The 24,480-nt window shown below is 46.4% G+C and overlaps 1 protein-coding gene across 1 annotated transcript in view; it reads left to right on the top strand.

Moving 5' to 3' along the window:
* The window catches only part of PMFBP1 (polyamine modulated factor 1 binding protein 1), a 245,967-nt gene that overhangs the window by 130,335 nt on the left and 91,152 nt on the right, over positions 1–24,480 (top strand). Inside the window, exons 5-6 of the mRNA XM_067543437.1 lie at positions 1,065–1,197; positions 18,298–18,444. Coding sequence (XP_067399538.1) covers positions 1,065–1,197; positions 18,298–18,444 — 280 coding nt within the window. The remainder of the gene's footprint in view (positions 1–1,064; positions 1,198–18,297; positions 18,445–24,480) is intronic.

The raw sequence follows: 24,480 nt of genomic DNA on the forward strand, positions 1-24,480 counted from the left end.
CTTCACAAATCCCTGTTCCCTGGGTAATACAGCCAAGGTCACTCCAGGTTAATTTGATCACCTGAAGCCAATTGAGGAGCCTGCCACAGCAGGTAAAAACCTCTGTTTCAGGCAGGCAGGGGCAGCTGAGAGGGAGTTGGCTGGAAGAGCGGAGTGGAGCAGAGCAGAGCTGCTACAAAGCTTGGAGCTAGTGTGGGTGTTGCGACAGCACCCAGCCACGGGAGTTAAGGAGAAGCCAGTCCAGGCAAGGCCAGGGGACGCAGGCCCCAAAAGCCTGATGGAGGACCACAAGCAGGGGGGCCATGGACAAGCGACCCAGGGAAGGTAGTAGCTCATGAACTAAGCGATTTGAGGCTACTCCTCACAGGGTCCCTGGGTCGGGGTCCGGGGTAGAGAGCAGGACCGGGCCCCCCTCTGCGCTCCCTCCCAGCCACACCACCGGCATAGCCGAAGGGAGCGCAGACCCATGGGGCTGAATAGGCCTACCTCGCCACACTGTCTTTTTACTATGCCCTGCACACTGAAGACAGTGACTGCGTGTCTGGACTTTTGGACCTTCTACAGAGGTCCTATGGCCTTCCTGCACCCTGCCTCACTAGTGTCCTCAGGAAGAGGCTCTGCCAAGCCAGACAGTGGCATGTTGGGCAAGCTTGAGGGTAAATGCCAGGCGGGGATTCTGCTGATCTATGCAATCAGGAGCAGCTGAACTTAAGCTGGGTACTTTCAAAAGGCCTGCTGTCATGAGAGGCCAACGCTGGACTTTGCTGACCAGAAGCAGGTGCTCTGGAGATGTAAGAGCTGCTCGGTTTATGCTGGAGTTTTTATTGTTTGCTAGAGTTTAGACTATTCAGCTGCAGGAAGGGAATGAGACTTTGGGTTGTGTTTTGTGAGCTGCATCCTGTAAATTAGCTGTAGCTCCTAGAGAGGATTTCTTCTTGCTTAACCTGGGCCACCTGCACACTTTCTCTTTGGCTGCTAAGACTCATGTCACAAGGACATGTCTTTGATTTCCACCTTTCCTCTGCCTGCGGTCCTTTCTCACTGGTATTTTCATTTTGTTTTAGTGTCACTCCACCAGAGCAAATGATAGAGCAAGAGGAACTGAGGGTTCAGATGGCATCTACAGAGCAGCTTATTCATCAGCTAAATGTCCATCTGAGGGAGGCAAATCACAGCCAGGAAAAGTCAAAAGCAGAGGTAGGTTCTGCCATGCTTGTAGGTACCTTGTCTCTGCTCTGAATGACCTGGAACCATGCAGTATGGTGTCTGCACAGATGTTTCTTACCACTCAGCTGCTTGTAGCACTGCTGGGAAGTCTAGTTTTGTGAATCCTGAATGAGTCCAAACCATCAAAGAGGATGATTACTCACAATAGACATTGGGAAATGAATAATTGGGGGAGATGAGAGATCAGATTCCAGGCCACTGAACTATAGTGGGACAAGATGACACTATGCTGAAAGGATTCCCCAAATGATTGAGCAACCATAGATTGCATCTAGCGTTGACTGGGCTGATCACTGAATCTGATCCGAGGTAAGGTAAGGAAAGGAAAGGGTCTCCAAAGCAAAGTGAAGAGGAATGGTAACCACATAGACACTAGCACTGCAATTAAAATAGACCTTCATAATTCACATTGTGAAATCAAGCTGGTTGTTTTACTAGATCTTCCATGGAGGGAACACGAAAACATCCGCTCAATGCAGAGTGGCAGTCAAAAAGGCTAACAATGTTAGAAACCATTTGGAAAGGGATAGATAAGAAGCTAGAAGATATAATGCCACTCTATAAATCCATGGTACGCCCACACATTGAATACTGCGTGCAGCTCTCATCACCTTATTTAAAAAAAGACTGATTAGAATTCGATAACGAACAGCGAAGGGCAACAAAAATGATTGCCTGTAGAGTAGCTTCCATATGAAGAGAGATTAAAAAGGCTGGGACTGTTTAGCTTAGAAAAGAGAGTGAGAAGGAATATGATAGAGGTCTACAAAATCATAAACGGTGTGGAAAAAGTGAATAAGGAAGAGTTATTTACTGCTTCACATAACTCAAGAACCAGGGGCCATCCAATGAAATTAATAGGAAGCAAGTTTAAAACAAACTTAAGGAAGTATTTCTTCACACAACTCACAGTCAACGCATAGTGGAATTCATTGCCAGGCGATGTTGTGAAGGCCAAAAGTAGAACTACATTCAAAAAAGAATTAGATAAGGTCATGGATAGGTCCATCAGTGGCTATTAGCCAAGATGTTCAGTGACACAACCCCATATTCTGGGTGTCCATAAAACTCTGACTGCCAGGAGCGGGACTGGACAACAGGTGGTGGATCCTTTGATAATGTCCTGTTCTGTTCATTTCCTCTGAAGCTTCTGGCACTGGCTACTGTCGGAAGAGAAGATCCTGGGCTAGATGGACCATTGGTCTGACCCAGTATGGCTGTTTTTATAGTCCTATAAGGGCAAGAAGCAAATGCACTATATGGACAGAGTGAGGTGGGTGAGGAGAAGAGGCCAGAATTCAGGATAGTTGGATAGCTGCAGTTCTGCTGATAAGTCTGGTGCTCTATGTGTACATGGCTATCCATGCTAGCAGAAGGGCTGCCTCTGCCCTGCTGACACCTACCCCCTTAGCAAATTGCATTTCATTGATTTTTTGCAGATACGTTTAAAATGTAGTGTCACTTCTGCTTTATGTAGACTGTATCTGTCACCATGGACATTCCTTTCCTGAGACTCATCCTGCCAAGTTTGTTACACACACGAGGTCTCATGCCAGTTCACAGAATTTTAAATTCTTCTTGTTTGTTTCCCATAATCCCTGCATTTTGCACGTATACATATGTATATTTATACCACTTCATAGGTGTCATCTTTTGTAGGAGACAGTTGTGTATTGTATTTTTTTCCCTATATGGCACCCACTTAATGCATGGATGGATATATTAAATGTTTAAATAGATGCCATTCTTCTTTGAGTGATTGCACACGTCCATTCCACTGCAGGTGTGTGTGCCCCCAGTGCATTGTTGCCAGCCATCTTTTTTTCCTCAGCGATACCTGACAGGGCAGCGTATGCGCCCTCTGCTGCCTCGCACTATTGTATGATGGTGTAAAAGGCAGAGTCACCATCGACCTCGCTCCATTCCTTTTTACCCACTGGGATGGTTTTTGGAGCGTGCTGTCTTGCTACTGAAGTTTTCCTTTCTTTTCCATTCATATACAGTTGGTAGTTGTGAATAGCTAATAGTTGTAGTGTCAGGATAGTTTTCGTAGTAAGTTTCCTTTATTGTGTACGTTTTTTGTACTCTTCAGTTCCCGCTATTTGGTACCAGTACCTGGGTACCTGGTGCCGAGGGATGCATCAGTCCCCAGGCTTCAAGCCCTTTGATGCCTACAAGGAGTTGATGCCAGTTAGTGACCTGGATTTCAGGTGCCTAGAAGAGGATCACAGCAAAGACAGGTGCCAGATCTGCAGGGACGTTAAGCCAAAGATGAAAAAGGACAGGGAGATCAGACTAACACATCTTCTGATGGAGGCAACTCTGTGCCCAGCCTCAGAGGCTCCCCATTTGGAGCATGTACCAAGCAATCTGCTTCAGTCAGGAGTGCTCCTCCCACTTTGGCAGACTCTTGATGTATTGTCCCTCTCTGCGACTGAAGAAGAGGTACTGGAAGAAGGCGTCAAAGGACTCGGTGCCCAGGAGATCAAGGTCTCTGGCAGAATTGGGAGTGGGGTCATACATGTCACTGATGTGTCACGTTATCTACCACTGCCCTCTGACCAGTTACCAACCCAGGTACCTGGCAGAAGCTGTGGCTATCTGGGAGAGACCCATGGTCAGGAAGGAATTGAGCTCTGGGACCATACCAATGGCCACTTCGGAATCCTTGGGGATTTCCACCTGCCTCCAGGTCGTCTCCAGACCCTCCATAGTTTACTTCATTTTCTAGACATGGACATCAGCCTTGTGTAGAGCAGCAGGATGCTACTCCCAATGCTGGGCTCAGTACCAAAGAGAAGCAGTCTGTTCCTGTGAATTCCCCCATGAAAGAATTGGAGGAAGCTTTACTGCAGCTAGCCTTAACTTCCTCATTGTCCAATGAGGCAGTGGTTTTGGAGGGTTCCTCCCCTCTGCCAGATGACTATAGGGCCCACCAGGACCTTTTTGAAGAGGATGGCCTCCACCTTAGATATTGGTATTGGTTCAAGAGAGGGCTCATGGACTGGTCGATATTTTGGCTTCTGTGGGACCTCCTCAAGTGACACTCTCCATTAACGAGGCTATCCTGGAGTCCGGTAAAGTGTTGTGGCAAACTCCATCTTCCCTCCATCCCACAGCAAAAAGAACTGAGTGAAGATATTCTTTCCCCTAACAGGGGGTTGAACATTTTTTACACTGCACTGCTCTGGCATTTTTGGTGGTCTCAGCTGTTAATGAGACAGTGCCAGGGGCAGAAAACCTCTATCCCAAAGAAGCTCAATCTCTTTGGCAGGAAACTTTATTCAAGTGCTAGGCTACAGCTCAGGATTGCTAATCAGCAAGTATTGCTGGGTCGCAATGACTTTAACCTCTGGACAATGTTTGGAAATTTATGGACAAATTGCCAGAGGCAGTGAGACAGGAGTTTCTCGCTACAGTAGGTGAGGGGAAGTTAGTAGCCAGGACCCCACATCACGCGGCTGTGGACTCTCTGCCTAACGCCATGGCATTGGGTATTACGATGTGCAGCTCTTCCTGGCTCTAGCCAGCAGGTCTTCCTCACATAGTCAAACACACAAGACCTTTCTTTTGAGGGGTCATCTCTATTCTTGGAGAACATAATTCAGAACGGCCTCAGTGGGTCAGACCAACAGTCCATCTAGCCCAGTGTCCTGTCTTCCGACAATGGCCAATGCCAGGTGCTTCAGAAGGAATGAATAGAACAAGTAATCATCAAGTGATCCATCCCCTCAGTCTATGACAAGCTGTGTAGCCTGAAAGACTCTAATGCTATGCCAACCTCTTTGGGCATTTATACACACCAGGTTTCTTGGGAGCAATTCTCACTACCAGTTTATAGTCCTGCCATTTGACCTATCTGCGGCCCCAGTGCACAGTAGTGGTGGCAGTGTTTCTGAGGAGACCAGAAGTTCAAGTGTTTCCCTCCCTGGACAACTGGTTGGTGAGAGGCCGATTCAAGGATCAAGTACTGTCCAGCGAGGTCATGATTCAATCCACCTTTGGTGCACTAGGATTGCTCATTAAGGAAAAGTCAGTTCAGTCACCTGTATAGAGAACAGAGTTCATAAGAATGGTCTTGGATGCTACAGAAGCCAAGGTCGTCCTCCCTCAAGCCAGGTTCCAGATGATGCTAGCCATTTCTTTAGACCCAAAGGCTTATCCTACCATAACAGTAAGGAATTACCTCAGATTTCTAGTACCTTATGTACCTACATGTTTCCTCAAGCCAGTTCATCTCAGGAAGCTTCAGGGATGTCTTGGCTTGATGTACTGCATAGTTCGTCATCCTCTGGACATGGTGGTTTAGGTGCCCACTCAAATCTCAGCCTTTCTGGACTGATAGACATATCCATCCAATGTGTGTGTGGGTTCTGTTTGCCCTTCCTCAACCTGCTTTGACCTTAGTTATGGATACGTCTTCAACCCTAGGTTGGGTGGCCTATCTGAGATCTCTGCAGACTCAATGTCTATTGTCTGCTCAGGATTTAAATCGCCACGCAAATGTAAAGGAATTGAGATCCTTTCGATTATCTAGTCACGCTTTCCTTCCCCATATCACCTCAGGAATTTGCTCATACGAATAGTACAGCTGCCATATAATGTGTTAACAAGAGGGGTCTGGTCAACTCTGCTATGCAGAGAGACAATACTGCTGTGGAACTCATACATCACCAACTAAATCCACCTCAAAGTCTCCAATCTGCTGGGTGTCCAGAAGAGTCAGGCAGAGTGGTCGAGCAGGTCTTTCACCAGCCACCTACACATATCCAGGTTCATTTTCCAGCTCTGGGAATTTCCCACATAGACCAGTCTGCAACAAAAATCTGCAACAAAAATCTACAGGAAGTGTCATCAGTTTTGTTCAAAAGCAGGTCACAGTCCAGGTTCTCTACCAGACTATTTCCCATTGCCCTGGATGGACAAGCTTCTGTATACATTCCCTCCTATTCCACTCCTGCCCCGAATGTTGTTGAAAATCAGGCAAGATTATGCCAGTGTGATACTCAGAGCTCCAGCATGGCCTTGCCATCACTGGTTTTCCACTCTGCTGAGCCTCTTGGTCAAGGTTCCTTTGACTTTACTGCTGGACCCAGATTTGATCTCACAGGAGTAGAGTCACCTTCTTCATCCCAACGTAGAGGCCCTTCACCTGACAGCAGCCTGAATGCTCCGTAGTGGACACTTCAGAGAGATCTGTTCAAAGGGAGTACAAGATGTGCTCTTAAATAGAAGAAAACCTTCTGCTAGGTATATTTGCCTGATGAAATGGAAATGATTCTCTCGTTGGTCCCAACAGAAAGGGTCACTGTGATGGCAGACATTGAAGCTGAGAGCAGGCAGAATGACTCTTCTGTGGCCTGAATGTTTCCTTTGCTAGCCCCCAGGCAGCATTGAAGAGGAAGCCCCCTTATTTGAATGTGGAAGGGGCAGGCTGAGATTGGCAGGGGCAGAAGGGCCTATAACCACTAGTACACACTTTTCTCTAGAACCTGGAACAATGAATAGCAACATTCTCCTGTTGTGTAGCAAAAACCAGTAAAAACCCTGGCAAAGTATGTGTTTCATCCACTTCCAGGGGCTGGTCCTAACAGAGGATAACAGCCTACTATTTCTACCAGCTACTCCATTCACTCAAGTGGTTGTGGTCTGTGCAGTGGATCTAAAGGTCTTCTTTAAGTGCCCTCTGCATATGGTCCATTGGTCTGACCCAGAATGGCCATTCTTATGTTCTTATTTTCTTCTGCATTCTGAAATACACCTATAGCCAACTACCAAGTGGTGATGATCAGGTATCAGTTTCATTTGTGGGAGAAGACACCTACCAGAGGACTAAAGGAACACAAACACCTAAAGGAAGTTGACATCAGCCATTATTAATGAAGGCTAAAATGTAGCCAAACATGGAACAGCAATATCTCTGTGTAGATATGCTTGGCTACATTCCTCTTCTCTCCTACTGGATACCAGGGCCAAAATAGAAGATTTACCCTTCAAAGGGGATGGCTTATTTAGTGTTAATGCTGATAACACATTGGTAAATTAAAGGAGAGACAGTCTACAGGTGTGTGTCTAGGGCTTACGCCACTTTTCAAAAGATCTTTTACCCTAGTGTACAGATATCACAAGTAGTACGTACCACTTCTTCATCCATTTCTTATCAGAGGAGGCAACTGTACCATCAGTGGCACAATCATTAACAAACATGCTCAGACACATGACAGGAAGAAACACTTCAAACCTCATATGAGGACAAAGAGTCCCTCAGCTACATCTTGTTTACCACATGTCAGGCCTCAGGTTTGACCTAATAGTTGAGAGCTTCAAACCAATTTGGGAACCATCTGCATCCATCTTTACAGTGCTTGGTTAAGTGTCACCTCGGATTAATGGGTTTTAGATACAATAAAAATGTTACACCATCCAGTTCTGATCCTTCCCTCCCTCCCTCTTCAGGGACCCCTCATACAAGAGCCTGTTATGGATAGAAGTACTGTACAAACTCTTTGAACAGAGTGCTATAGAACAAGTTCCCTTGGCTTCCAGAAACAAAAGGTTCTACTCCCCTTCCTTTCTAACCCCCCAAAGAATGGAGATCCCAGACTGATTTTACATCTCTGGGATCTAAGTAAATATATCAGGAAGTTTCCATTCAGGATGCTTTCCCAGGATCTAGTTATTCCCTCCCTGTTTGCTCTAGATTGGTTTGCTGCTCTTGAACTCACAGCAGCATATTTCCACATTCCCATCAGACCATTGCACCAAAAGTACTTACGCTTTGTCCTTCATTTATACCACTCTCCATACAGAGTCCTACCTTTCAGTCTCTTCACTGTGCCCAGAGCATTTACCAATGTTTAGTTCTAGTAGCGTCACATCAAGGCCTTTCTGTATTCCTGTATTTAGACGACTGGTTGCTGAAGGGCCAGTCCAAAGAAGAATTAGAGACAGCCATTCAGAACACTTACTCTCTCTCCGGAACCCTGGGTCTCACCATAAACAAACAAAAATCACTTCTCATTCCCTCTCAAAAGATTCCCTTCATAGAGGAGCTCTTCGACTCTGTGAGCTTTTCTGCTGGAAGAGAGGCTTTGGAAATAACAGCTGCCATACATTCACTGATGATACAGCCAGTTCAGATAACAGGGTTTTTCTGAGTCCTCTGGGACTAATGGCCTTGATGACATTTTTAACTCCCTATGTCAGACTCAGAATGAGGCCTTTTCAGCACTGAGTCCTGAAGAATTTCAATCCCAGTGTGGATAGCATGCTGAAGAGCATTACAATACCATAAGAAACTCTGAGTTACTACAGAGAATTCTTTCCCAGGTGTCTGGCTGGTGGGTCTTGCCCACATGCTCAGGCTCTAGCTCACTGCCACGTTTGAAGTGAGGAAGGAATTTTCCCCCTGGTCATATTGGCAGAGATGCTGGAGGGATTTTGCCTTCCTCTGCAGCGTGGGACACGGGTCGCTTGCTGGTTTGAACTAAAGTAAATGGTGGATTCTCTGTAACTTGAAGTCTTTAAATCAAGATTTGAGAATGTGAGTAACTCAGCCAAAGGTTCTGGGCCTATTGCACCAGTGCATGGGTGAGCTTCTGTGGCCTGCCATGTGCAGGAGGTCAGACTAAATGATCATCCTAGAAAATGAGGGGTAGAAGGCACCTCAGGAGGTATCTAATCCAACCCCCTGCTCAAAGCAGGACCAACCTCAACTAAATCATCCTTCATAGAAGTAAGGGAGATGCTAGATTACATTCTTTAAATGCAAAAAGAGTACTTTCATATTACCTGGATAGAACTAAGGACTTCAGATCTTTTCCTAAGTTCTTTATCTCTTATACCGGCTCTTCAAAGGGCAGGACCATTTCAGCACAATCATTATATAGATGGGTCAGACTTTGTATTGAAGAGTGTTATAGGGGAGCTTCGCTTTCCCCTTCAGGTCTCATTAGAGCTCATACGATCAGGGGAATGGCTGAATCTACAGCAGTTTTCAAGCACATTCTCGTTATTGACATTTGCAAGGCCACTATGTCTTGCTTCCTTCTGAGGTTCTAATTACCAACCCTTCCCAAGAATGGGAGGATGCAGAGGGCACTCAAAGAAATGAAGGTTATTTATTTGTAACTGGAGTTCTTTGAGATTCACTCTGCATATTCACACTCCCCGCCTGCCTTCCAAGGGAACTTCTGCAGAGTCCTAATTGTTTCATTTCTTGGTACTTCCTGTTAGCATTTGGAAGGAACTGAAGTGGCAATTTTGGCCTTAATTTCTCTCTGCCTCTATTCCCCATCTGTAAAATAGGAATAATTATACCCTTTTTCCACAGATGTGTTGTGAAAATAAATTGATTAATGTTTGTGAAGCACTCAGATATTATAGCAATGAGCAGCACCTGTGATGCGGTGTACTGAGTCCTTTGAGGCTCCCTGCTGGAGGATCAGTGAAGGTGTGTCCTCCAGGCCTGCCTAGAATGGTTACTTCCCTGCAGCCTATCAGAGCACAGCAGACTCAGTTAAAAGGCGCTGCAGGGCCTGAGCTGGCTGCTGGCTGGGACCAGAAGGGTGAGGAAGGATTAAAAGGCTGTGAAACTCCACAGGTAAAGGGGCTAGGGAGAAACCCTGCTCAAGCAGGATCAGGACTGGGAAATGAATAATTATGTATTCAGTGCAAGGTTTGGATAGTGTGTAACACATAAGGCTGGATCCGCACATTGAATGATGAGAATAAAAAGAAATAATGGTTCCCCCTTCACTGAACATTATCCATCCTGTGTACTCAATGAGAAAGGGGTCCTGTGGAAAAAATAGTGTATGATCATGTAATTAAAGACTGTATCATAATGCATATGCACCAGGAGACCAAATGATGTTACATGAGCAACCTTAATGCTGGCATTTACTAACTTTTGAGTGCTTGACTTTGCAACCTTTAGTGTTTTAAAACAGTTCTATTGTAATATGTAATTTTTTTTTAAATGAACGAATTACATCTGTTCTCATGAATGTTTTCATTCTCATTCCAGCTAATGAAAATTGCACTGGTCAGGCATTCTTTGAAAGCCTTTCTCAATAGTTAATGTTAATAGAGAAACTAGAATTTTCCCTCAGCTATTAATCTGAAGATAATAGAAGGTCCATTTCTTAAGCACACAGAGAAGAAGGAGAAGAAATACTGGCTATGACACAAAATGAATTGTCTTCCTCCTTGCCCTTGTAACCTAGGGCATGTAGTGCAGGCTGGCAGCCATTGCGTTACAGATTTAAAAGTGCTGGAATCTCTCCGTTCCTTAGCGTGCTGTGTGATGGATCGATGAGTAATGTACTTGAAGAGTGCATTACTGAGCCCCAGACTAATGGCTAGCTCTTGCCCATGGCTCTTGCTACAGATCATTCATTGTGCTGTTCATAAGCTCTCTGCCAGGCTGGGTCTGGCACTCATGCATCCTGTGCTGAACACCACCTATCTGCCTGCTTAGCCCCTGGGAAGTATTCCCCATGTTTTCTGATGACTGATAGTGAAAGAAAAAAAAAAGAGAGAGAAATCAGGAGGCTAAGATGCAATGGAGCCTTTCTTCTCACACAACACTTCAGGAGGCTATGGTAGGGGATGGGAAATAAATCTGCCACCAGCTATTTCCAGGATATACTCTCACTACTTGCTGGGAAATTTGTATCTGTCAAATTTCCTATTCTGTGGAGAATGAAGTTCCAGAACACAATGAATAATCTGAGGGGCAAAGGACATCATGCGTGGTATAACTGGATAGTGTTTCTGAGAGAGGAACTAGCCTCTCTCTGATGGTCTTTCAGCTAATTTTATAGAAGAAGATTAGGGTCGGAAGGGACCTCAAGAGGTAATCTAGTCTAATCCCCAGCTCAAAACAGGACCAACCTCAACTAAATCATCCCAGCCAGGGCTTTGTGAAGCTGGGCCTTAAAAAACCTCTAAGGATGGAGAGTCCACCACCTCTCTAGGTAACCCATAAGGTGCTTCACCACCCTCCTAGTGAAAATTTTTTTCCTAATATCCAACCTAGACCTTCCCCACTGCAACTTGAGACCATTGCATGCTTCAGTGCAGGCTGGTAGAAATGCCTAGATATAGGAACCATTATATGCCTCTTCTGTGACATCATAATGGCATATGTACAGGAGAACCTCACAGTTACAAATCCCTCAGGAATGAAGGTTGTTTGTGACTCTGAACAAACATTAACTTAATACAACTTTGAAACTTTACTCTTGTGGCAAATTTCCGGCTTTGCTGTTGTGGGTCCTGCACTTTTCCCGCTTATGATGGGTCTGGGTGCTATCTTTTGCCCCTTGTTCTGGGCGTCAGCTATTCTAGTAGCACCCAGTGAGGGGACGATGCAGAGGAGTACCCCAGCCTGTGCTCTTCAGCTTCTTGGTTCCTGGCCTTCTCTCCATTGGTGTAGGGTCTTTTTCCTCAGGCCTTGGTGCCTGAGAAGTCCTCCAGCCCCCACCCTGCTTGAGCAGGGTTTCCCCTCCATGGTCTCTGTACCTGTGAGTTCAGGGGCTTGGAGGAAAGCCTCCCTCCCAGCATTCACCTCGCCTGGTTCGCTGGACCTCTGGTCAGTTACAGCATTCCTCTAACACTACCACCAGCTCTCCTCACTCCCACACACCTCTGGCTGGAGCAGGGTTTTTTTCAGGTGCCTGACAGGGCCTTGATTGGCCGCAGGTGCTCTAATGACCTGTAGTAACCTTTCCTCAGTCCACAGGGAACAAGGCTCTGATCATGCTGGGGCTGATATACCTGCCTTTGACCACTCTTCCACATTGGCCAAGGTGGCCATCTAAAAGACCAGGAAGGAGAGGTTGGCGGGGGGGGACGTTCTGCAACTGTGGGGCCTACTTCCGTTCCCTTCTGCATTCACACATCCAGGCAGAGTTCCTGCTGGCTCCCTTGACACCTTCTGAGAGCAGTGGGCGCTGTCCAGGGTTCTCTGCTTGGTGTCCCATTCTGGTTCCCTCTCTTTGACCGTCATGCGCCTCCCTGTTTTTTTCATTAGTTATCCCATGTAATCACTTGTATCCTGGGCTCAGTGACTCCTCCCCTTAGGCTGGGGGAGGGGCCTTTAGCAGTGGGTGGGCACTTCCTGGACTACAAATAAAGCACTCTCCCACATTGACCAAGGTGGCCATCTACAAGACCAGGAAGGGGAGGTTTGCCGAAGAGGAGCTCTGCAACTGTGAACAACTCTAATATCTCATTTCCACCCACCTGAGCCGCCCAGTCACCCTTCTGGCATCTGTGTCTCAGGCTGTGCTGAGCCAGAAACTTTAACTCTTGCTCTGCTGTCCAGTGCTCTCAGGCTTGTAATCACTTTTAAACGTATTCTTTCATTTCTTCTAGCCCAGCCTGGAGGGGATAAAAGCCTGCCTCCAAAGGGATTCCTCCCAAAGGGAGGGTCACTCTTGTTTGTCTATGAAAATGACATTAGAGAACCAAAATGGTAAAAGCAATGTCAATGCACAACAATCCCACAATGTATAACAAGTTAGAGGGCTAGAGACTTCCCTGACTGATCAAGAGACATTTAAAATCCTCCAGTGTATTCCACCCATAGAAATATTTGACATTTTGAGGGGGTCATTCTAATGACCTCAAAGTGTTTTGGGCTCCTAAGTGTGAGTCAATTGTAGGGGAAGATTTTCTTTTCAGTTAGGGCTATTGTCTTTGTGTTCTCCTACAGCTATGTTAAGTGTAGCCTTTTATTGCCCTGAGCAGAAAGCAAAGCCTGGGTCTGTGCAACATTCACATGCATTCTACAACCAAAAGTCTCAGAGCACTTGGCGCATAGGAACAAGTGAGGGATGGGGGAGTTGGACAATGACAATGAAAATTCCCAGTGAGTATTGCCAATCAGATTGTTTGCATGCTCTTTTGGAACATGTTTCTGGTAGTAAAGAGCCATCCACATATTATTTCTCCTGACCACTCTGTCTCTCAGTCTTCCTACACAAAATCCTACAGTGCCTTATATTTAACTGAGAATATTCTTTGCTTGCTTCCCTGTCGTCTTGCTTGAATTTTCTTTCTTTAACAAGCACAGCAGCATGCTGCTGTGTCTTCAAAGAGGAAATTAATTCCGTCCGCAAAAGGGTCAAGTGGTAGAAAGTGCATAGCAATGCAGTTTGCATGGCAGGATACAGAAGATATGATGCTAATAAGATTCTAAGATGAGAACAGCAGACTGGCTCTAGGGATTCAGATGAAGGGTTCTGTAAATTTTAAAAGAAATGGTCTCCAAAAACTAATGATGTCTGCTTTCCAATTCATTAGTAATGTGGAGCGGGGAGATGGGAGTGAGAAGCAGACCATACTTTGAAATATCAAAATGTAACGAGGATGAAAACAGTGAGAGCTCATCTCTTTGGGGTCATAAAACTGGGAGAAGGAGGCAGTCTGTAGGGAAATGTAGTGTCAGTGGCGAGAGGAAGGGAATTGTACCATGATGGGCTGTGTGTATATTTACGTGCAGTCACTGTGCCAAGGTAGATATAAAGTTCTTATGCTGAAAAAGTGTTGCAATATTTATAAGGCTTTTTTTCAGTTTTCCTGTTTAAGATGACTTACTGTACAGTGTGTCCAAAGGATTCTAAAAACAAAATCAAATTGTCTTAGCATATTTACAAACAGCTCTTGGTAAACCTTGCCCTTCACCTTTTTGCATTGCGTGCATGAAACTGTAACAGGAACCTGAACCTTGTTTGTAGTTAATAGTGGGAGAAAAACCCTCAGGCAAAGCCTAATGAACCAAGAGCAATTCTGAGCTCTCCTCTGTGATATCTGCAGAGACTGCCTTTCCAAGGGCTGCCTGGACACATCATGTGACCTTGCTGCTTTACATCATTAACATTTCCCATTACTGGGTTAGTGTTTGCATGGAGGTGCTGTTGTGCAGATATTATGCCAGAGTCTTTCTCTCCTGCATGCAGAGTTGTAGCTGACAGAAAAAATGTCTCTCTGCTTGAACAGTTTCCAGAGCTGAGAAGCGTGCAGCACAGGAGGTTAGCTGTGGCTTTGATTTTGACAAAGTTATTACATTCTGCAGAGAGAGGTTAGGGTTTTCCTCCTATCTTATTTTAGCCGCATATTTTCTGATCTGCCCTTTAAACGTCCGTTATGACTGGTGAGGCTCTAGGGGAGCCGACCATACCTCAGAGCTTTACCATCATCACTAGTTCTTTCAAGCCAATAGACAGACTGAGTGCTTTGGTAGTGCTCAGACACGTAGACCTTCCCAGGGGCAGTGGCCCAGAAGGGCAGGCCTTTGTGTGCCAGATTTGAGGCCTGCACAGTCACGGCTACTGTTCTGAGACTGACAACCTTGGGAATTGCAGTGCAGTCATGCTCTCAGGTGCAGTGAGCTGTGCCTGCCACATCTACTGTGCTGGCCTCACTAGTTTGAGACGCTCCGTTCAAGCTTTGGTTTTGACTCTGACAGGACATTTCTTAACTCCCAGTGAAACTTGGTTATCTGTTTGCTCCGCTCTACTTTGCTGAAGCTTCTGCTGCTCTTGAGGTTTATTCTTAAAGTATACAGTTCCATAACGCAGTTGTGTGACTAGTTTTGTGTAACTTTGGCCATGTCATCTTAGCACCAAGCCCGTCTCCAAATGATGAATCTTTCTTGTAGGAAAAAGTCAGGTTTCAAATCCATATATAAAAGGCTGAAAGTGTCTGCCTGCAACAACTCCCCTCCCCACTGGCTGGTCTGTTTTCTTGATGGAGAAGGTTTCAGTGGGCTCTGCTGATTTACTGAGGTGGGTGAGGAACTGCCTCACCTGGATACCAGAGAATGGGAGTGGTTTTCCAAGAAAAGAGGCTCTGGGGTCTCTGGAGAAAGCTTGGGTGAATTTTTGTTACGTTATTACAGTGAAAGCCCAGGAACTGGGGGAGCTTAGACTGTGTTTGCGGAGCAGGCTGGGAAAGGTACCTGCTCATATAGTGGTTATAAATGCAGCACATTTCTCTGCCCAGATAAAAAGTGATTTTTTTCTGGACTGGAAGAAGATACTCCAGGTGGCCCTAAAGCAAGCATCTGACCTCAGAAGCCACACTCTGTGATGTTGTTTTCTCCATCAGTTTTCCTTTTTCCAGTGAACATAATCAATCCTTCTTTATGGACTTCTCTAAGAATTAGGAGGCTGACACAGCCATGTGTGTCAAACCCTGCACTCTTCTCACCTTCCCTCCTAAGCAAAATGCCGCCCTGGGGAGAGGAGATGGGGAATTTATTTCCCCAGGAAATCTCAAGATAGATGCAGCAACAATTTGCTTTGAGGATTTCAGTGACGTTCCTTCTTGTTACCCAGTTTTTCAGCTGGATGTCTGAGGCCCAAGGATATGGAATGGCTGTTCTGTAAGTAAGGTTCAGATTCTGTCATGGGTATTTTTATTAAAAGTCAGGGACAGGTCACAAGCAATAAACAAAAATTTATGGAAGACCTGTCCATGACGTTTACTAACAGTCAGAGCGCTGCCGGGGCTGGCCTCCAGCAGCTGCTCCAGCCCCAGAGGGGCTGACCCAACTCTGGCTGCTGTTCTGGGGGTGTGGGACCGCTGCTCTGGCGGCCGTGGGGCTGAACCCCAACTATGGCTCCAGTGGGCCTGGGGTCTGCTACTGTGACAGCCCGCTGCTCCGGCGGCCCTGAGGCTGACCACCAGCCACTGCTCCAGTCCCAGTGGGACTTACTCAACCCCAGCTGCTGCTTCAGTCCCAGAGCCTCTGCTATGGTGGCCGCAGGGCTGGCAGCTGCTCCAGCGCTGTCACGCAAGTCTCGGAAAGTCATGGGCTCTGTGACCTCTGTGACTGAATCGTCTCCTTATCTGTGAGGTACAGTCTATGTGCATCCTGACTCTCTTGGGCCAGAGGTAAATGTATGAAAAAACAGCACAAATTCAGATGCCCTTTTCCTCAGTGAGCTTGACCAAGACTGAATTTACAGCCATACTTTGATGTCGAGCTCCTCTTGTTCTACTGGAGAGAATATTGGGTTGTATGTTACTTCCTGATTTGAGCAATTTACTGCTGGACAGTTGTTTCCAAACTTCCGGTACTGCTTGGCTCTCAGAGGTGAAGAAGCAGTGCTATCTGCTGGAGAGGCTAGACAGTGGTTTCTGGAGAAGAAAAGGAACTAAAATTGGATCTGCAGGGTTGCCATATCACAGCAGAAGAATTCTTTCTGTACTTGGCTTAAGGGGAGGAATGAACGTCTTATTCCCATAAAGCCCATCTGTGGCTTGCTACAGGCCTAGACCAGTATGCTCATGCATATGATTTGTGCACTTTTTTATGGGTGTATGTGCTGAAGCATAGACAGGACCTGACTTTCCTCTCTGATACACTAGCATAACTCTGTTGGTCTTAGTGGAGTTACACTAGTATAAAACTGGTGTAATGGAGCGGAGATCAGGGTCACCGTGATCACCAGTTAGACTGGTTTTGGAATGGACACGGCATTCCAGTAGGAATGGTAAGCCATCCCACAAAGGCCCAACAAATACTAGGGTGTATGACCCAAGACGTTTTTGAAAAGAGAAAAAACAGAAGGGTGTAGGAAGTTGCAATGTCCATGCACAAAGACCTCTGATACTATGAGTGTGAAGTTTTGTGGTTAATATGCAGGTGTGCAAATGACAAATAATTGTGCTTCTGAATCAAAACTCGAAGTGGGGCTTCTGACTGCAAAGAGAATCTTCACTACTGAACCGATATGAAACAATAGCTTAGGTAAGTGTGAGTGCCCGGTTTATCGAAAGGAAGGGTTACCGCTGAAATCTAATGCGATTCTGTTGGATTTCAGCATTAACTCTGTAGCTCTAATGTGCTCTCTGTATCATTGTTGAAATCACCATTATTCATGAATGCACGAGTGGTACAATAAAGTTGGAAAAAAGTTCCTGGAGGCCAAAAATTAAAATAGTCTTCCTTTTCTTCCTGGCTGGCCAAAACTGTACCTATCTCCCCACTTGACTGCAAACCTTCAACTTCCACTCTACTTTAAGGGCTTTCCGTATATTATCAGGAATTACAAAACTCTACATTTAAAAGCAATGGAAAAAACCCTGGAGGATCAGTTAGAATCGGAATGCAGAGCAGCCTGTGTCTGATCAGAAATGGGCAATAACCTCAGTCATGCTGTGAATCTGGTCCAGGACAGATGGCTGGTGGATTGGCTCTACCTCTTGCAGATATCCCATCGGCAGCACTTGGAGATCTTGCTGTGCCAACAAAATAGATGGAATTGGTGGCCAGTAAAGAAAACTCATCCTTGTGTCATGTGAGCAATCTGGGTTCCCAGTGTTCTGTCCCAAGGCGTTGTTATTTCGTATATTAAGTGCTGACAATGTTTCTGGTCACTTTGGAATTACAAAATGGACAATCCCTGCCCTGAAAAGCTTGCAATCTAGACAAGAGAAAGCTAGAGTAGGCAGGTTGCATGGGGAAGCCTTGTGGAGGAAATTTTGTTACCCTGTTTTTAACTGGTGCATATTTAGCCCCAAAGAGATGAGAATTTAATGTGAATTACTATTTATGGGGGCTGTCTCTTGGTGGAAATTGTCAGTGCTGAGTGCTGGAAGTGTTGGCAGCTGGGGAGGAGCATTCTGGGCCCTTTGGAACCTGAGAGCTTGTTTGTGACATTTAGCACTGGGGACTTACCACATTGGCTGAATATATCTGCTAAAATTATCAGCAGTGAAGGAGTTAATGCTGTTGACTTTTAAACCAGTATCTTTAGGTTTCAGAATTAACAACCCATTGTGCTGAATGGGCTCACTCACACTTTTCAGGACACTGTGTTAGGTTATCTGTAGAGTTCTGCACTGATTTACACCGGACAGACATTTTAAAATGCTCCTCAAACTCATGGCGCTAGAAACATTGTGTAAGTGAGAGATTGCTGCAGCCAACAACAAATTTCCTGGCAAATTCTATGGCCATGGAATCGCAGAACACGGTCCTGTTAATGAAAGCTCCTTCTGCCTTCCAGTTTCCTATTCCAGTGCTTTATGCTTTCACTTTGTACTTTCTAGGTTCTGGAGAAGGAAGTTAAGATTCAGGAACTGCAGGAGATAATCACAGACCTTCACCATGACATTTCTTGGAAGGACTCAGAGACAGTCAGTCAACTGCAGGAGAAGCACCTGCTGGAGACTACAGTGCAACCCCTCAGACAGCTGGTAAGTGAATGCTTTTTCTGCCCTCCAGGGTCTTTGGTTGCATTTATTTGCAGTGTGGCCCCGATCAACTCCCTTGGTTCTATGGCCAGTCACTTTTTCACCTCTTTTTACCCAGGTTTCATTTTTTCCCTGTAGAAGTAAGTTTTAATGCAATTCCATGTAAAGAAAGTATCGGGAGCTGTAGCATTCTACAGCTTAGGCCTTCCCTCTCCGGAAACCTAGGGTCTCAGTTTCAGAGGTGCAGAGCTTCCATAATTCCAGATGAAATTTATAGATATGAAATTCTGCACTTTGCATCATCGCCTTTGAAAATCAGACCCCCAGTGCCTGTCATCTTTGGAACACACCTGCTCTCTTCTTGCTTGGACTCCTCCTAGACTATACGGAAGACAATGGAAGTGATGCTGAGCATCCTTGTTTTCTGAAGAAAGTGGGAATTTCCCTGTGCTTCTTCCACCTTCGTCTCTGCTTCATTACTGCTCAGCCCATCCTTAGCTATTTATACAAAAAGGTGTGTGTCTGCAAACCCTCGGTGCCCCACTACGGTAACCAAATGTATTAACTGAAGGCAGCAGCTAACCAATCCCCGCCCCAACACTCCCTGTTAGCAGAACCGATCAAAACGCCCACTCTTCATGCTAATCTTCAGCTCCATCAGTGCCTTTCACAAGATTTGGCTCCATTCTAACTGACAGTGACAGATCTCAGAGGCCAGAGTGTGAGTTCATAGCCTGAAGTTTGCACATCATGGTGAGGAGGTGTGTGTGTGCGCACACATGCGTGCAAGTCATAACAGTGTATTTGTAAAGTCGGGTTGCTATTAGTTATTACTCAGATATACTCCTCGAGCTGCACAGCACTTCACAGAATGACCAGCTCCGGGCCTGAGTCTCCCCTCCTTACACCTCTGTGTGTGTGTAGTCAGTCTGATACGCCTCAATGGGGAGAGACAGGCAAAAGGAGTATCATGGGAGGCCATGCAGGCTAATGGATTAGGCTTTGGGTGGGGACTCAGTTATTGGCTTTGGTACTGAATTGTTGTGTGACCTTGAGCAAGTCACTTATCCTCTCTGAGTCCCATTTTTTCATTTGTACAAAGGAGCAAATAATCATGTGGGACGTGATTACATGTTTGAAGTGCCAGGGTCAGTGACGTGGAGCTAGAACTCAAGAGTTCACAGTTCCCAGCACTAACCTCAAAGCACTTGGACCATCCCACCACTCCAAGAAAAGAGAGATTACAAAGCAAGTGCCATGTGTGTTCTGGGACCTCCATGGAGCGCCTGACGGGCACAATAGCCACAGGCATCACTAAATATCCACTGATGAGCCAAAGGTACCAGTCCCCACCCAGGTGGACAGACGAGTACTTTGTAGGCCAATCCATGTTTGCAGTGATCTGATCTGAGGCCCTCTCTTTGTGGACAGACTGACTGCTTCTTCAGTTCTTTCTTAGCGCTGCAGGGCCTGCGTCGGAACCTCCACTGTCTGCACTTGATCCCTTCTCCTCTTCCTGCAAATACTCAAATTCTATAATGTTCATGGTGACTGGCTTTGTGAACAATCCTTATTAAGCGGTATATTGTGCCACAAGCTCCCTGGTCCCTGTGACATCTTGGTATGGCAGACCCAAATGCAGGTTTTCTTGAAATCAATCCGTGTGGTGCTCCTTGCAGTGTTTCTTCCAATTAATTCAATTAATTTCATTTTGTTCTCATCATATATTTCAAGTGTGATGTTGATTTTATATTGAATATATGTGCATTATATAGATTTATCCAGGAGGAGCAAGGGAGAATGGGGGAGCAGGGTAGGGGTCTGCTGGGTTTGGATATCTAAGAAGATGTAGGGAAGGTTTGGAGGTAGGATGATTGGGGCTATGTGGAATAAGCACACTAGCTGGCTTTTTCTCCTGAAATCATCGGTACTGAAATAAAGTTGTCATTCGGTTTCAGAGTAAACAAGCCAATGATATTAATGAGGCCATTCATATTTCTTGGAAGTATGGTTTCAGGCTGTCTGCAAACTCAAAAAAAATGAGACTGTCAGTTTATATTCAGCCCACATTTTTACAGATTTCCTCACAGCTAAAGAGCTAGATACATTTCACTTGGCCTGACATCAGTTTGACAGCATTTCTCTGCTTGTCTGTCTGTAAAATGGTAACTTTTGAACGCCAAAGCTAATCAGTTCCAAAATTTCAGGAAAGGTTCTAGGTATCAATGGGCAGATCTGTCTTGAATTTGGGGAAAATCGGAAAATTGAAAGGGGGAAATAAGGGATACACAGCACCCCTGGCATCGTATTACTGGAGCCATCAGCTTAACTATGTCTGTAACTGTTGTGACAGGGCCAGACCTGATGGCTACAGGAGAGTAGTGGAGGGGATCTTTATTAGCCCCAGAATTAACAAATCTCTGTTCCCTGGGTGATCCAGCTGGGGCTGCTACTCTGGGGCAATTAGGCCAATTAGGCCAGCTGAGGCCAATCAAGGAGCTTGCCCGAGCAGTTAAAAGCCTCCCTGTCAGGCAGGCAGACAGGTAGCTGGAAGGGAGTTAGGAGGAGAAGCAGAGCGGAGCAGCTACAGGACTTGGAGCAACCACTGCCACATACTACAACCCCAAAAGGTACCAGAGACAAGAGGGGGTAACTGTCTGGCTACGGCCAGGGACCCAAGGCACAGGCCTGAGGGAGAACCCCTCCCCACCCAGTTCCAGGAAGCAGACCGTGAGCAGTGGGCCAAGGATAGGCGACCCAGGGAAGGGAGTAAGTCACGGACTGGGCAGTTTTGAGACTACTCCACACAGGGTCCCTGGGTCAGGGCCTGGGGCAGAGGGTGAGACCGGGCCCCCCGCTGCTCCCACCCAGGCACATCATAGTCGTAGCTGAAGAGGGCGCAGTACCCACGAAAGGGCTGAACAAGCTGCCCTTGCCACACTGTCCATAAACCATAGAACCAGTTCTTAGAGAGACAAGGTGGGTAAGGTAATAGCTTTCATTGGAATAACTTTTGTTGGTGAGAGAGACACGCTTTCGAGCTACACAGAGCTCTTCTACAGGTCTAAAGTTGAAGAAGAGCTCTGTGTAGCTCAAAAGCTTGTCTCTCTCGCCAACAGAAGTTGTTCCAATGAAAGCTATTACCTCACCCTCCTTGTCTCTAGTATCCTGGGACCAACACAGCCACCACGAGACTGCCTACAGAACTAGTTGTTGGCAGTCAATAACATGTTTCAGCATAACACGGCCACATCTCCGCTCTGCCTGTCATCCCAATGGTGTTTAAAATGTTGACACACTGAGTGGCTTCTGTCCCAGACAGAAAGAAAAGAAATAGTTTAACAAATTACAGATTAGACCAGTGGTTCTTAACCTTTCCAAACTACTGTACCCCTGAAGCCTGAGTCCCACCCCCACGGGGCATGTAACTTAGTTTCATGGCGCCCCTGTGGCTCCAGGCAATTGCCTTTCTTGCCACCCCCAATACCAGCTCTGCACTTGCGACCCCTCTAAAACCCCAGGTTAAGAAACACTGGATTAGACCATTGTAACTATTTACACCTGTCCCTGAAATAAAGGGATATGTGGGGGGGTGCAAGGAGCCCCAGGAGTGTGCAACGCACTCAGCCTACAGAAGCAAGGAAGCGTGTGACCCTCTAGTTTTAAAAGGCAAAAGCTTTGATTCTAGAGCACTGTTCCCCGACGAGAGTGAATTCAGTGGCAGATTCCATTGCCTCCAAATCGAGGGGGCTATGTGATTAAAAACAGAGAGTTCAGAAGATGTCACACCTACCTTTTAAACCCTCCTCTCTCTCTAATGCCTTGTTGAACTTGCCACCGACTTCCCAGAAGAATATCTACCTTGACAGAGAGTGACACACACAACTCTAAAGAGTGTGTCTTCTGTTTTGTATCCAGTGGAATGTGGTCTTGGTCAAAATCAGACACATCATAGAATTCTAGCTTCAACTTTAATTATGGAGAGACTTGTCTCACTGTCATTCACAGAATTTGAATTAAGGCTCTGTTTTTGAAGTACAGATGCTGGGGAAATCCCAAACCAATCTTATTCTTTATTGCAAACATTTCACTTCTACGGTTACAGCCAATGCATTCCTCACAACATATAGTCTAATGTGCAGTGGCTGCCAGTTCTAGGAAGGGTGGTTTTGAGTGCTGGTCCCTCCGGGCATTCCACTCTGGATATGCATCCACTCCATGTGCCTGAGACTGGAGAATTCTTGCAATTGGTCAGTCTTGTCCATTGATCCACACCTCCTCCTCTTATGCTTCTCACCGAGGATATAAGGGGTGGGGTGGACTGACCACCTCCCACTTTCTTCTTAGCATTGCAGGGCCTGGGTCAGAATCTCCAGTGTCAGGAGCTGATTCTTTCTCTTCTTCCCATTAATATTCAAAGTTCTGTTTTATTCTTATTTTTTGTTAGTTCTCCACTCAGTGTTAGGATCCCAACCCCTGGGAATCCTCCCAGCCTAGGATTTAGATTATGTCCTGGACCCGGGGCTTCAAAAACAGCCTCTCTTGACCCTGCCACTTTGGATTCGATCAAGGCGAAGGCCTGCCTCCCCAAAGACACACCATGAGTAGAGGGAGAGGCCTAGTTATATGCAGCCCTCAGTCATCAATTCAGGCATGCCTCACTGTCCTGGAGACCTGGTGTTGTACCTACGTAACGCCATTTGCCAGACTACACCTCCTTTCCCTGCAAGCCTGGCTCTGGTCAGTGTCTACCCGGAGCAAGCCCAGCATCAGTACCATAGTGACAATCCCCACCCAGGGGAGGGCCTCGCTGACATGGTTGAGGGACCCTGGACACATGAGCCTGGAAGTTGCCCACCCGTGACAAGACGATCACTACAGATAGGCTTGGGACGTGCTGGGGTTGTGTGAATGGTAGGAATGCGTTGCATGTTTCTTGTATTGCTCTCAGTTCCAGCAGATCGATGTGCCTGCTGGCTTCCCAAGGAGTGCAAGTGCCTTGCACTGTACGATCATCCTTGGGGGCTTTTGATTACTGGAAGGTCTAGATATTTTTTCTAGGTGTGCAAGTGAACGGAGAGCTGAGCTGTACCACAAGGGGGTTAGAGGAGCTTCACTCTGGGCCTGCACAATGTAGGATGTAGCTGAGAGTTTCTGTAGTGAAAGATGCCATCAGCATGGGCAGTGGCTGGGGCATGGGGTCATTTCTCTCGGAGGAGACAGGTTCTGCACATGGCTCCATGATGTAAATCAGGAGTAAATCATTGCTGCTGTTAGGACTGTGGTGGAATTTGCTGCTGTGACTCTTACAGACTAGATGGGACAAACACTGTATTTCAGGGTCTGAAAACCTCTCCTGGCTTTGTAAGGAAATAGAAGTTCTTGCTTTGCCACCTAGCTGGATCTGGTGCCAAGGAACCAATTCGGGCAGAGCCTTCAAAACAAATGTTTGGAGTAGCCGAGGTCCCTGACTGTCCAAGCAGCCTCGTGACCGACAGGTGGAGAGATACTGAAGGAGGCTCGGACCCTGTTTACACTTACCTCCGAGATTCGGCGGCAGTCAACGGGAGTTACGCAAGCTATGCAAAAAAACTTGCATAACTCCCGTCGACTTCTCTGCTTCTCTTCTGCGCGCCGTCTTCACTGCACTGCGCCGACGGGAACCGTGTTCCTGTCGACGCAGCACTACGCCACTTGTGAAGGTGCTCTTAGTACGTCGATGTCTGGATCGACTGAGCAGGTCTGCACTGACCACTCAGTCGATCCAGAGAAATCGATCTGATGTGGGACTTCGCTGCCGTCACGTAGCTCGGTGATCTTTTGATGAGTCAGAGCTCGGGGGGGGAATATTTGGCAGGGCAGCTGCTGGAATCAACTGCACAGTGACTACTCTAGGCTTAAATTCCTCTGTCTCCCAGCCCCTGCACTTCCCTTCTTCTTGCCTTGTTGTTCTCCTTTTGACCACTGTGCTATGCTCTCAGGTCAAGGGCGTGCCCTGCAGAAAGGAAAAGCTTAGCTGAAAATTAGGAGGTTTAATCA

This window comes from Emydura macquarii, unplaced genomic scaffold (assembly GCF_026122565.2).
Source record: "Emydura macquarii macquarii isolate MOO-44397 ecotype Brisbane River unplaced genomic scaffold, CSIRO-AGI_Emac_v2 contig_839, whole genome shotgun sequence".
NCBI lineage: Eukaryota > Metazoa > Chordata > Testudines > Chelidae > Emydura > Emydura macquarii.